Raw genomic sequence first — 14,964 nt, forward strand, 5'->3', positions numbered from 1 at the left:
TCCAACTTCCCGAAGGGACCTTTCTTGGGTAGACTTAACCTTCCTATTCTATCAGATACAGGCAGATATCAACTGTCACCTCCTTTTTCCCCAGAAGAGCTCGTAGCAGCTATCCAACAATCCCCTAAAGGGAAAAGCCCAGGACCTCCCAATTCCTTATTACTCCACCTTTCAAGTATTAATACCTCACCTACCTGCCATCTATAAATTAACATTAGAAAACAGTCCCTTGTCCAGAGAGATGACGAAAGCCCATATAACCCTAATCCCGAAGGAGGGCAAAGACCATACCCTTTGCCCAAACTACAGACCTAACTCGCTCCTCAACGTTGACCAAAAATCTTACCTACTCTCATACACAGAGATCAGGTGGGCTTTGTCAAGGGAAGAGAGGGAAAGAATAATACAGCAACAGTGCTTAATGTCCTACACTATGCTAGGCGCAGGTCTCTACCCCTTGTCCTTCTCAGCACAGATGCTGCGAAGGCTTTTGATAGAGTCAGGTGGTCCTACATGAAAAAAGTCCTCTCAACACAAAACTTCCCAAATCAATTCCTATACACAATTAATGCAATGTACTCCAATGCCTCAGCTTACATATCAGTTAATGGTATTCTCTCAAATCATTTCCAGATCAGAAATGGTACCCCCTCCTATTCATTCTGACCCTTGAACCACTCCTACAAACGATTAGATCTGATAGTGGGATTAAAGGTATATTAATAGGTGATCAGGAACACAAAACTGCCGCATTTGCGGACGACTTGATCAGCAACCCAGACACAGCTCTACCCAGGATTTACCATCACCTGGAGAACTTTAGTCTTCTTTATAACTTCAAAGTTAACCCTATCAAACCAGGGTTCTAGGGATCATAAGAATTTGAAGCTACTTACAGCTCTGATGCTTTCAAAATGTCCATCTTCTTTTTCAAAATCAACAGGCTGTTCGTTTAGAGTCCAGAAGAAGTTGATATCAAGGAGGGGATCATGGATGGCTTTACAGCTAAGAACAACACTCTCCCCAACAGTCAGTTCTGTTCTCTTTGGTGTTAGTTCTATCTTCGTAGGTTCTACATATAGAAAAAAAGATGAACCTTCTTAATCTTAAATCAATTGTTTTCTATGTACTGATAACATGTATTACCTCTAGTAGAACATGTGTAAAGAAAGAAAAAAACAAGAACCAACACTCTTTGCATTGAAGTCCCTCAGCATTCATTTCTTAACGATGATATGATAGGGATAGTCTGGCTTGTAGATAGGGCATTCTGAGTTGATAGAAGGACATTGGTCATTCATAGCCTTCATCTATTTGCAATGTAAAGAAGCTACAAAGAGTCTTTCTGGAGGACCAAGCACATTCATGCATTACATGAACAGCCCACAGGTTTTAAAGGGCCATCATGTAATGCTTTTACTGTGGTCGCACTGCAGGGGAAATAAATGGTTCTCACAAGGTTTCTTCTGCATATTACAGCAGGACAACAAGTAGTCAACTTTGTTTGTGGGACGACCAGAGATGAACTTATTTTTTGTGGGACAACCAGTGATCATCTTATTTTTTTGGGACCTTTTCCAACAAAAATGAGTTCTCCAAAGGTGACAATCACTGTAATCAATATTGACTACTGAAGTGAGATACCAGTAATTCAAAGTTTTTCCAAAGTTGTACCTTGTTAAGCTGGGTTAAAGGCTATGAACACCTTTGGGGGCAAATTTTTATCACTACATTTTATTCACTTTGGGCTAAAAATCTTTTTTTTATTGATCTTTCTTAAAAAATTTCTTCAGTTTTTGTCTTACAGGAAAAAGTTTTAGCCTCTCTGCAAAGTATCTCACTTTCAATTTCATACAGAGCCACCATGTTGCTGTTCTGATGGCTCCATGTGTAGCCCTTATCTCTGCATTCCTGACAGCTCATAAACACTCATGATAGTTCAATTCCTATCAAACAGATAAGAATATGGCTTAAATGAGTGCTTATGAACTGTCAGGAATTCAAAGCTAAGGGCTACACTTGGAGCCGTCAGAACAGCAAACTGAAAGTAAGATACCTAGCCCTACCTAATACCAAAATCTAACGTTGTAGGACAAAAACTGCTGAAAACTTTTAATAAAGACCAAAATAAAACATGATTTTAAGCCCAAAATGAGTAAAATGCAATCATTAAAAAGTTCCCCGAAGGTGTTTATAGCCTTTAAGTTTGATTTTTAGGTTGGTCTAGATCTATGATTAAGCTGGCCATACACATGCCATAGATATTGGCCGAATGCTTAACCCCTTAGGGACCGGGCTCATTTTCACCTTAAGGACCAGGTCATTTTTTGCAAATCTGACCAGTGTCACTTTAAGTGGTGATAACTTTAAAACGCTTTGACTTATCCAGGCCATTCTGTTTTTTCGTCACATATTGTACTTCATGACACTGGTAAAATGAAGTAAAAAAAATATATTTTTATTTATAAAAAAAATACCAAATTTACCAAAAGTTTCAATTTCTCTACTTCTATAATACATAGTAATACCTCCAAAAATTGTTATTACTTTACATTCCCCATATGTCTACTTCATGTTTGGATCATTTTGGGAATGATATTTTCTTTTTTGGGGATGTTACAAGGCTTAGAAGTTTAGAAGCAAATCTGGAAAGTTTTCTGAAATTTTCAAAAACCCAATTTTTAGGGACCAGTTCAGGTCTGAAGTCACTTTGCGAGGCTTACATAACAGAAACCACCCAAAAATGACCCCATTCTATAAACTATACCCCTCAAGGTATTCAAAACTGATTTTACAAACTTTGTTAACCCTTTAGGTGTTCCACAAGAATTTATGGAATATAGAGATACAATTTCAAAATTTCACTTTTTTGGCATATTTTCCATTTTAATAATGTTTTTCCAGTTACAAAGCAAGGGTTAAAAGCCAAACCAAACTCAATATTTATGGCCCTGATTCTGTAGTTTACAGAAACACCCCATATGTGGTCGTAAACCGCTGTACGGGCACACGGCAGGGCACAGAAGGAAAGGAATGCCATACGGTTTTTTCAAGGCAGGTTTTGCTGGACTGTTTTTTTTTACACCATGTCCCATTTAAAGCCTCCCTGATGCACCCCTAGAGTAGAAACTCCATAAAAGTGACCCCATTTAAGAAACTACACCCCTCAAGGTATTCAAAACTGATTTTACAAACGTCATTAACCCTTTAGGTGTTCCACAAGAATTAATGGAAAATAGAGATACAATTTCAAAATTTCACTTTTTTGGCAGATTTTCCATTTTAATAATGTTTTTCCAGTTACAAAGCAAGGGTTAAAAGCCAAACCAAACTCAATATTTATGGCCCTGATTCTGTAGTTTACAGAAACACCCCATATGTGGTCGTAAACCGCTGTACGGGCACACGGCAGGGCACAGAAGGAAAGGAATGCCATACGGTTTTTGGAAGGCAGGTTTTGCTGGACTGGTTTTTTTTTACACAATGTCCCATTTAAAGCCTCCCTGATGCACCCCTAGAGTAGAAACTCCATAAAAGTGACCCCATCTAAGAAACTACACCCCTCAAGGTATTCAAAACTGATTTTACAAATGTCATTAACCCTTTAGGTGTTCCACAAGAATTAATGGAAAATAGAGATACAATTTCAAAATTTCACTTTTTTAGCAGATTTTCCATTTTAATAATTTTTTTCCAGTTACAAAGCAAGGGTTAACAGCCAAAGAAAACTCAATATTTATGGCCCTTATTCTGTAGTTTACAGAAACACCCCATATTTGGTCGTAAACTGCTGTACGGGCACACGGCAGGGCGCAGAAAGAAAGGAATGCCATACGGTTTTTGGAAGGCAGATTTTGCAGGACTGGTTTTTTTGACACCATGTCCCATTTGAAGCCCCCCTGATGCACCCCTAGAGTAAAAACTCCAAAAATGTGACCCAATTTTAGAAACTACGGGATAGGGTGACAGTATTGTTGGTACTAGTTTAGGGTACATATTATTTTTGGTTGCTCTATATTACACTTTTTGTGAGGCAAGGTAACAAGAAATAGCTGTTTTGGCACCGTTTTTATTTTTTGTTATTTACAACATTCATCTGACAGGTTAGATCATGTGATATTTTTATAGACCAGGTTGTCACGGATGCGGTGATACCTAATATGTATACAATTTTTTTTATTTATGTAACTTTTACACAATGATTTCTTTTTTGAAACAAAAAAAATCATGTTTTAGTGTTTCCATAGTCTGAGAGCCATAATTTTTTCAGTTTTTGGGCAATTGGCTTGGGTAGGGTCTGATTTTTGCGGGATGAGATGACGGTTTTATTGGCACTATTTTGGGGTGCGTGTGACTTTTTGATCGCTTGCTATTACACTTTTTGTGATGTATAGTGACAAAAAATGGCTTTTTTTTACACCGTTTTTATTTTTATTTTTTTATGGTATTCACCTGAGGGGTTAGGTCATGTTAGGTCACTGCTCTATCTGCAGCAGCTACACCATTTATAACTCCTGTGTCCATCTTTCTACACCCAGACATGAATCTACTTCTCACTCAGTGTCTAAATCCCATCACTGACCGTCCACAGGCTCTGTCCTCACCATGTCCAGAGTGTGATAAACAGCTGGAAGCAGCAAGCACACCTAAACACATGTGTATCTAATCCTATCCTGTGTGATACAGCCTGCTGAGCTGTGTATCTAAACTCATCACTGACCGTCCACAGGCTCTTCCCTCACCATCTCCAGAGTGTGATAAACAGCTGGAATCGGCAAGCACGTCCAAACACATCTGTATCTAATCCTAACATGTATGTGTGCGATACTTCCTGCTTTAGTGTGTATCTAATCCCATCTTCTATGTTACAGCCTGCCGAGCTGTGTATCTAATCCCATTTTGTATGATACAGCCTGCTGAGCTGTGTATCTAAACCCTTATGCTGACGACTGTATCCATTTATAAGGTAAATAAAGATACTGTCCGTGTGTGACCCGTGTGCAGAACTGACATACGGATGTGAAAAACACATGGACTTCATCAGTCTGCTTTCCACATCCGTATATCAGTACAGCAAATGATAGAACATGTCTTATTCTGGTCCTCATGATGCAGATCTAAAACCAATAGAACTCAATGGCTCTGGAAAAAAATGCACATCTCACACAGGCAGTATCCTTATTTAGCAGATCTGCTACTTGGGGAAAGCAGAACGGAATACGGTCCTGTGCATGAGGCCTAATTTTATCTTTTTTGGTCCTGACTGCTGAAGGGTTTTTCTTGGGCCAACATGTGTGATACCTGTGAGATACGACCATGATCAGCCTGGGAAACACGGTCCGAGTGTTGCCACATCTCCCAGGCCGACCGCACTCTCCTGATCGAACTGACGATATGACAGTAATGTATGATACAGCCAGTCTCTTATCTGGTCAGGGAGCCGAGGTTGGCCTGGAAATTGTAACTGACACATGGACTGAGACATGGATTCCTGGGCCGATCAAAGTAGTTTGCATGATCCCTAGCACTCATACTGAGCCGCAATAACAGTGTTATCCACAGTGCCTTCATAACAGTGACATCCACAGTGTCCCCATAACAGTGACATCCACAGTGTCCTCATAACAGTTACATCTACAGCACCCACATAACAGTGACATCCACAATGATCCCATAACCATAACAGTGACATCCACAGATCCCACATAACAGTGTCATCTACAGTGTCTCCATAACAGTGACATCCACAGTGCCCCATAACAGTGACATCCAAAGGCCCCTATAACAGTTACATCCACAGATCCCCCATAACAGTGATATCCACAGTGCCCCCAAAACCGTTACATCCACAGATCCCCCATAACAGTGATATCCACATTGCCCCCATAACAGTGACATCCACAGGCCCTCATCACAGTGACATCCACAGATCCCCCATAACAGTGATATCCACAGTGCCCCCAAAACCGTTACATGCACAGATCCCCCATAACAGTGACATCCACATTGCCCCCATAACAGTGACATCCACAGGCCCCCACAACAGTGACATCCACAGTGCCCCCATAACAGTGACATCCACAGTGCCCCCATAACAGTGACATCCACAGACACCCATCCCAGTGACATTCACAGATCCCCCATAACAGTGACATCCACAGTGCCCCCATAACAGTGACATCCACAGGCCCCCATAACAGTGACATCCACAGTGCACCCATAACAGTGACATCCACAGTGCCCCCGTAACAGTGACATCTAGAGCACCCCCATAACAGTGTCACTGTTATGGAAGCACTGTGGATATCACTGTTATGGGGTCACTCTCGATTTTATCTACAGTTCCCCACAACAGTGCCATCTACATTCCCCTATAACAGTTCATCCACAGTGCCCCCATGTGCCATCCACAGTGCCCCTATTGACATCCACAGTGCCCCCAAAGTATCCATTGTGCCTTCCACAGTGCCACCAAAGTGCTCCCATGTGCTATCCACAGTGCCCCTAATGACATCCACAGTGCCCCTAATGACATCCACAGTGCCCATGTGCCATCAATAGTGCCCCTAATGACATCCACAGTGCCCCCATATGCCATACACAGTGCCCCCAAAGTGTCCATGTGCCATCCATAGTGCCCCTGACATCCACAGTGCCCCCAAAGTGCCATCCACAGTTCCCACAAGTGCACCCATGTGCCATCCACATTGCCCACAAAGCCACCCATGTGACATCCAAAGTGCCCCCCGTGTGCAATCCACAGCTCCCCCAATGACCTCCAGAGCATATCGATCAGCCTCTGTGGCTGATCGCTATGCTGTCACTCATGTACAGCGCTTACATCGCACTGTACATGAGTCAGTACAGGCTTCACATCGAAGCCTGTACACTCAGAAGACGGCTGGCGGTCCCGGCGCATGCGCAGTGCATGTTTGTATGGCGCCGGAGCAGAGATACTGCGCATGCGCACTGTAATTGTGCGTACTGCGCCTGCGTTGGTGAAGAAGATGGAGGCCGGCGCTTCGACTTGCAGGAGGCGGTGACGTCATTAGTGACGATCAGTCTCCTGCTCAAGCCAGGAAGAGAAGAGCGGAAGACAAGGAGACAGACTTTGCCCGGAAGAACAGAAAAGCCATCAGGAGGGACCACGTGACTGGGAGGCAGATCTCAAGAACGGCTGCACTGTGGAAGGTAAGTATGTGAGCAATAATATTTCCTACAAAGGTTAGATTTTTAAAGCCAAAAAAAGGTTAAGCCCGGAGAACCCCTTTAATTGTCCACCAGCTAGTCTACTGTAGTCCACTATAAACATGTATAGGGAACACAGAATAAGAAGCTGCCAGACCACCTAGAAGGATATTATCTCTTGTGGAAAAAAATGGATCAGGCCTATTGAAAGCCAATATGCCTACATCTGGAGGCTTCCATACACTTCAGAAAGTTGACCAACTGGTAGAAATGAAAGTCTTCTTTTTCATTTTTCTTTTAGAATATCTTCTTTAAAAAGGCTTTGAGTATTTAAAGGTTTCAAGGTGCAGAAGCAATATAAGCTTCATGTCCTAGTGGATGTTCTAAAAAGAGTTCATTTTCATTAAAACAATCTGCGCATTAAAGAATTTACAAGGAAGCTACAAGGGTCTAATTATGCATTTATCGAATCAGATAAGCCATTACCTGTAACAGACACAACTGTTGTAATTTCTGCAGAACCAAACATATTTTCCCCATGGCATGTGTATTTTCCTTCATCTGATTTAGAAGCGTTTAAGATCCGTAAACTTCCATCTGGAAGAACAGCTATCCTGGAAAAAGAGAGTATTTTTTTATACATCTGGAGTCACAGAGGGATAAAACTTAGATTTTAACAAAAATCATTAAGAAACATAATAGCATAGTAACTCCCAATCAACCCTCAGACCAAGGACCCATCTCCAGTAAACCACTGACCCATAATGTCAAACATGATTTCACTCACAAAAAAAAAACACCAAGACCCCTTTTTTTTGTGAGTTCCATAGTTTCACTGTTTTTACAGTAAAGAATCCTTGTCTGTGATGATGTAGAAGCCTTATTTTCTCTAGATGTATCTAGACAATCTTGGATATAAATCGAGAGAGATCTCTGTGTTGACTTTTGATATTATTTATACACAGTTATTAGATTTTTTCTTAGATAATTTTTTATTTTTTTTTGCTTTTAGTATTCTTTCTTGGTACTTTAGTTCACCCATTCAATTTATTACATCAGTCGCCCACCTCGGAACCCCTTTAACCACCTCAGCCCCCAGTGCTTAAACACCCTGAAAGACCAGGCCACTTTTTACACTTCTGACCTACACTACTTTCACCGTTTATTGCTCGGTCATGCAACTTACCACCCAAATGAATTTTACCTCCTTTTCTTCTCACTAATAGAGCTTTCATTTGGTGGTATTTCATTGCTGCTGACATTTTTACTTTTTTTGTTATTAATCGAAATTTAACGATTTTTTTGCAAAAAAATGACATTTTTCACTTTCAGTTGTAAAATTTTGCAAAAAAAAACGACATCCATATAGAAATTTTGCTCTAAATTTATAGTTCTACATGTCTTTGATAAAAAAAAAATGTTTGGGTAAAAAAAAAATGGTTTGGGTAAAAGTTATAGCGTTTACAAACTATGGTACAAAAATGTGAATTTCCGCTTTTTGAAGCAGCTCTGACTTTCTGAGCACCTGTCATGTTTCCTGAGGTTCTACAATGCCCAGACAGTACAAACACCCCACAAATGACCCCATTTCTGAAAGTACACACCCTAAGGTATTCGCTGATGGGCATAGTGAGTTCATAGAACTTTTTATTTTTTGTCACAAGTTAGCGGAAAATGATGATTTTTTTTTTTTTTTTTTCTTACAAAGTCTCATATTCCACTAACTTGTGACAAAAAATAAAAAGTTCTATGAACTCACTATGCCCATCAGCGAATACCTTGGGGTCTCTTCTTTCCAAAATGGGGTCACTTGTGGGGTAGTTATACTGCCCTGGCATTCTAGGGGCCCAAATGTGTGGTAAGGAGTTTGAAATCAAATTCTGTAAAAAATGACCTGTGAAATCCGAAAGGTGCTCTTTGGAATATGGGCCCCTTTGCCCACCTAGGCTGCAAAAAAGTGTCACACATCTGGTATCTCCGTACTCAGGAGAAGGTGGGGAATGTGTTTTGGGGTGTCATTTTATATATACCCATGCTGGGTGAGAGAAATATCTTGGCAAAAGACAACTTTTCCCATTTTTTTATACACAGTTGTCATTTGACCAAGATATTTATCTCACCCAGCATGGGTATATGTAAAAAGACACCCCAAAACACATTCCTCAACTTCTCCTGAGTACGGGGATACCAGATGTGTGACACTTTTTTGCAGCCTAGGTGGGCAAAGGGGCCCATATTCCAAAGAGCACCTTTCGGATTTCACTCCTCATTTTTTCCTGAATTTGATTTCAAACTCCTTACCACACATTTGGGCCCCTAGAATACCAGGGCAGTATAACTACCCCACAAGTGACCCCATTTTGGAAAGAAGACACCCCAAGGTATTCCGTGAGGGGCATGGCGAGTTCCTAGAATTTTTTATTTTTTGTCACAAGTTAGTGGAAAATGATGATTTTTTTTTTTTTTTTTTTTTCATACAAAGTCTCATATTCCACAAACTTGTGACAAAAAATAAAAACTTCCATGAACTCACTATGCCCATCAGCGAATACCTTGGGGTCTCTTCTTTCCAAAATGGGGTCACTTGTGGGGTAGTTATACTGCCCTGGCATTCTAGGGGCCCAAATGTGTGGTAAGTAGGTAAATGACCTGTGAAATCCGAAAGGTGCTCTTTGGAATGTGGGCCCCTTTGCCCACCTAGGCTGCAAAAAAGTGTCACACATCTGGTATCTCTGTATTCAGGAGAAGTTGAGGAATGTGTTTTGGGGTGTCTTTTTACATATACCCATGCTGGGTGAGATAAATATCTTGGTCAAATGCCAACTTTGTGTAAAAAAATGGGAAAAGTTGTCTTTTGCCAAGATATTTCTCTCACCCAGCATGGGTATATGTAAAATGACACCCCAAAACACATTCCCCAACTTCTCCCGATTACGGAGATACCAGATGTGTGACACTTTTTTGCAGCCGAGGTGGGCAAAGGGGCCCATATTCAAAAGAGCACCTTTCGGATTTCACAGGTCATTTTTTACAGAATTTGATTTCAAACTCCTTACCACACATTTGGGCCCCTAGAATGCCAGGGCAGTATAACTACCCCACAAGTGACCCCATTTTGGAAAGAAGAGACCCCAAGGTATTCGCTGATGGGCATAGTGAGTTCATGGAAGTTTTTATTTTTTGTCACAAGTTAGTGGAATATGAGACTTTGTATGAAAAAAAAAAATAAAAAAAAAATAAGCATTTTCCACTAACTTGTGACAAAAAATAAAAAATTCTAGGAACTCGCCATGCCCCTCACGGAATACCTTGGGGTGTCTTCTTTCCAAAATGGGGTCACTTGTGGGGTAGTTATACTGCCCTGGCATTTTCCAGGGGCCCTAATGTGTGGTAAGTAGGTAAATGACCTGTGAAATCCTAAAGGTGCTCTTTGGAATATGGGCCCCTTTGCCCACCTAGGCTGCAAAAAAGTGTCACACATGTGGTATCGCCGTATTCAGGAGATGTTGGGGAATGTGTTTTGGGGTGTCATTTTACATATACCCATGCTGGGTGAGAGAAATATCTTGGCAAAAGACAACTTTTCCCAATTTTTTATACAAAGTTGGCATGTGACCAAGATATTTCTCTCACCCAGCATGGGTATATGTAAAATGACACCCCAAAACACATTCCCCAACTTCTCCTGAGTACGGCGATACCAGATGTGTGACACTTTTTTGCAGCCTAGATGCGCAAAGGTGCCCAAATTCCTTTTAGGAGGGCATTTTTAGACATTTGGATACCAGACTTCTTCTCACGCTTTGGGGCCCCTAGAATGCCAGGGCAGTATAAATACCCCACATGTGACCCCATTTTGGAAAGAAGACACCCCAAGGTATTCAATGAGGGGCATGGCGAGTTCATAGAAATTTTTTTTTTTTGGCACAAGTTAGCGGAAATTGATATTTTTAATTTTTTTCTCACAAAGTCTCCCGTTCCGCTAACTTGGGACAAAAATTTCAATCTTTCATGGACTCAATATGCCCCTCACGGAATACCTGGGGGTGTCTTCTTTCCGAAATGGGGTCACATGTGGGGTATTTATACTGCCCTGGCATTCTAGGGGCCCTAAAGCGTGAGAAGAAGTCTGGAATATAAATGTCTAAAAAATTTTACGCATTTGGATTCCGTGAGGGGTATGGTGAGTTCATGTGAGATTTTATTTTTTGACACAAGTTAGTGGAATATGAGACTTTGTAAGAAAAAAAAAAAATAATTCCGCTAACTTGGGCCAAAAAAATATCTGAATGGAGCCTTACAGAGGGGTGATCAATGACAGGGGGGTGATCAATGACAGGGGGGTGATCAATGACAGGGGGGTGATCAGGGAGTCTATATGGGGTGATAACCACAGTCATTGATCACGCCCGTGTAAGGCTTCATTCAGACGTCCGGATGCGTTTTGCGGATCCGATCCATCTATCAGTGCATCCGTAAAAATCATGCGGACATCTGAATGGAGCTTTACAGGGGGGTAATCAATGACAGGGGGGTAATCAATGACAGGGGGGTAATCAATGACAGGGGGGTGATCAGGGAGTCTATATGGGGTGATCACCACAGTCATTGATCATGCCCCTGTAAGGCTTCATTCAGACGTCCGGATGCGTTTTGCGGATCCGATCCATCTATCAGTGCATCCGTAAAAATCATGCGGACATCTGAATGGAGCTTTACAGGGGGGTTATCAATGACAGGGGGGTGATCACCACAGTCATTGATCATGCCCCTGTAAGGCTTCATTCAGACGACCGGATGCGTTTTGCGGATCCGATCCATCTATCAGTGCATCCGTAAAAATCATGCGGACATCTGAATGGAGCTTTACAGGGGGGTGATCAGGGAGTCTATATGGGGTGATCACCACAGTCATTGATCATGCCCCTGTAAGGCTTCATTCAGACGTCCGGATGCGTTTTGCGGATCCGATCCATCTATCAGTGCATCCGTAAAAATCATGCGGACATCTGAATGGAGCTTTACAGGGGGGTAATCAATGACAGGGGGGTAATCAATGACAGGGGGGTGATCAGGGAGTCTATATGGGGTGATCACCACAGTCATTGATCATGCCCCTGTAAGGCTTCATTCAGACGTCCGGATGCGTTTTGCGGATCCGATCCATCTATCAGTGCATCCGTAAAAATCATGCGGACATCTGAATGGAGCTTTACAGGGGGGTAATCAATGACAGGGGGGTGATCACCACAGTCATTGATCATGCCCCTGTAAGGCTTCATTCAGACGACCGGATGCGTTTTGCGGATCCGATCCATCTATCAGTGCATCCGTAAAAATCATGCGGACATCTGAATGGAGCTTTACAGGGGGGTGATCAGGGAGTCTATATGGGGTGATCACCACAGTCATTGATCACGCCCCTGTAAGGCTTCATTCAGACGTCCGGATGCGTTTTGCGGATCCGATCCATCTATCAGTGCATCCGTAAAAATCATGCGGACATCTGAATGGAGCTTTACAGGGGGGTGATCAATGACAGGGGGGTAATCAATGACAGGGGGGTGATCAGGGAGTCTATATGGGGTGATCACCACAGTCATTGATCATGCCCCTGTAAGGCTTCATTCAGACGTCCGGATGCGTTTTGCGGATCCGATCCATCTATCAGTGCATCCGTAAAAATCATGCGGACATCTGAATGGAGCTTTACAGGGGGGTAATCAATGACAGGGGGGTGATCACCACAGTCATTGATCATGCCCCTGTAAGGCTTCATTCAGACGACCGGATGCGTTTTGCGGATCCGATCCATGTATCAGTGCATCCGTAAAAATCATGCGGACATCTGAATGGAGCTTTACAGGGGGGTAATCAATGGCAGGGGGGTAATCAATGACAGGGGGGTGATCAGGGAGTCTATATGGGGTGATCACCACAGTCATTGATCACGCCCCTGTAAGGCTTCATTCAGACGTCCGGATGCGTTTTGCGGATCCGATCCATCTATCAGTGGATCCGTAAAAATCATGCGGACGTCTGAATGGAGCTTTACAGGGGGTTGATCAATGACAGGGGGGTAATCAATGACAGGGGGTGATCAGGGAGTCTATATGGGGTGATCAGGGGTGATCAGGGGTGATCAGGGGTGATCAGGGGCTAATAAGGGGTTAATAAGTGACGGGGGGGGGGGGGTGTAGTGTAGTGTAGTGGTGCTTGGTGCTACTTTACTGAGCTACCTGTGTCCTCTGGTGGTCGATCCAAACAAAGGGGACCACCAGAGGACCAGGTAGCAGGTATATTAGACGCTGTTATCAAAACAGCGTCTAATATACCTGTTAGGGGTTAAAAAAAACACATCTCCAGCCTGCCAGCGAACGATCGCCGCTGGCAGGCTGGAGATCAACTCTCTTACCTTCCGTTCCTGTGAGCGCGCGCGCCTGTGTGCGCGCGTTCACAGGAAGTCTCGCGTCTCGCGAGATGACGCGTATATGCGTGACTGTGCGCAGCGCTGCCACCTCCGGAACGCTATCCTGCGTTAGGCGGTCCGGAGGTGGTTAAAGGGGTTGTCCGGGTTCAGAGCTGAACCCGGACACACCCTTATTTTCACCCAGGCAGCCCCCCTGAGGCTAGCATGAGAGCATCTCATGCTCCGATGTACTCCAGGGCCCTGCGCTAAATTGCGCAGTGTACGGGTTCTTTTGTTTTCAATAACACACTGCCGGGCAGTAACTTCCGTCCGGCAGTGTGTTCAGTGACGTCACCGGCTCTGAGGGGCGGGCTTTAGCTCTGCCCTAACCGTTTTACTGGCTAGGGCAGAGCTAAATCCCGCCCATCAGTGCCGGTGACGTCACCGGGGTTCCTATCAGCCCCATGGAGAGCCCCGGTACGTCACCGGAACTCCTAAAAATGCCTTTGCCCTGCCCTGGAGAGCATAAGAGCATGAACTGCTCCGATGCTCATGTCAGGAGGGCTGCCGGGGTGAAAATGGAGGGATGTCCGGGTTCAGCTCTGAACCCGGACAACCCCTTTAACCACCTCAGCCCCCAGTGCTTAAACACCCTGAAAGACCAGGCCACTTTTTACACTTCTGACCTACACTACTTTCACCGTTTATTGCTCGGTCATGCAACTTACCACCCAAATGAATTTTACCTCCTTTTCTTCTCACTAATAGAGCTTTCATTTGGTGGTATTTCATTGCTGCTGACATTTTTACTTTTTTTGTTATTAATCGAAATTTAACGATTTTTTTGCAAAAAAATGACATTTTTCACTTTCAGTTGTAAAATTTTGCAAAAAAAACGACATCCACGACATATTGTTCTACATGTCTTTGATAAAAAAAAAATGTTTGGGTAAAAAAAAAATGGTTTGGGTAAAAGTTATAGCGTTTATAAACTATGGTACAAAAATGTGAATTTCCGCTTTTTGAAGCAGCTCTGACTTTCTGAGCACCTGTCATGTTTCCTGAGGTTCTACAATGGCCAGACAGTACAAACACCCCACAAATGACCCCATTTCTGAAAGTACACACCCTAAGGTATTCGCTGATGGGCATAGTGAGTTCATAGAACTTTTTATTTTTTGTCACAAGTTAGCGGAAAATGATGATTTTTTTTTTTTTTTTTTTTTCTTACAAAGTCTCATATTCCACTAACTTGTGACAAAAAATAAAAAGTTCTATGAACTCACTATGCCCATCAGCGAATACCTTGGGGTCTCTTCTTTCCAAAATGGGTCACTTTGTGGGTATTATACTGCCCTGGCATTCTG

The 14,964-nt window shown here is 42.8% G+C and overlaps 1 protein-coding gene across 1 annotated transcript in view; it reads right to left on the reverse strand.

The window, feature by feature from the left end:
• The window catches only part of CNTN5 (contactin 5), a 626,057-nt gene that overhangs the window by 246,722 nt on the left and 364,371 nt on the right, over nucleotides 1–14,964 (reverse strand). The window contains exons 13-14 of the mRNA XM_040422478.1: nucleotides 7,675–7,802; nucleotides 897–1,072 (exon numbers count right to left, since the gene is read on the reverse strand). Of these exons, the coding sequence (XP_040278412.1) occupies nucleotides 897–1,072; nucleotides 7,675–7,802 (304 nt within the window). The remainder of the gene's footprint in view (nucleotides 1–896; nucleotides 1,073–7,674; nucleotides 7,803–14,964) is intronic.

Source organism: Bufo bufo, chromosome 3 (genome assembly GCF_905171765.1).
Source record: "Bufo bufo chromosome 3, aBufBuf1.1, whole genome shotgun sequence".
NCBI lineage: Eukaryota > Metazoa > Chordata > Amphibia > Anura > Bufonidae > Bufo > Bufo bufo.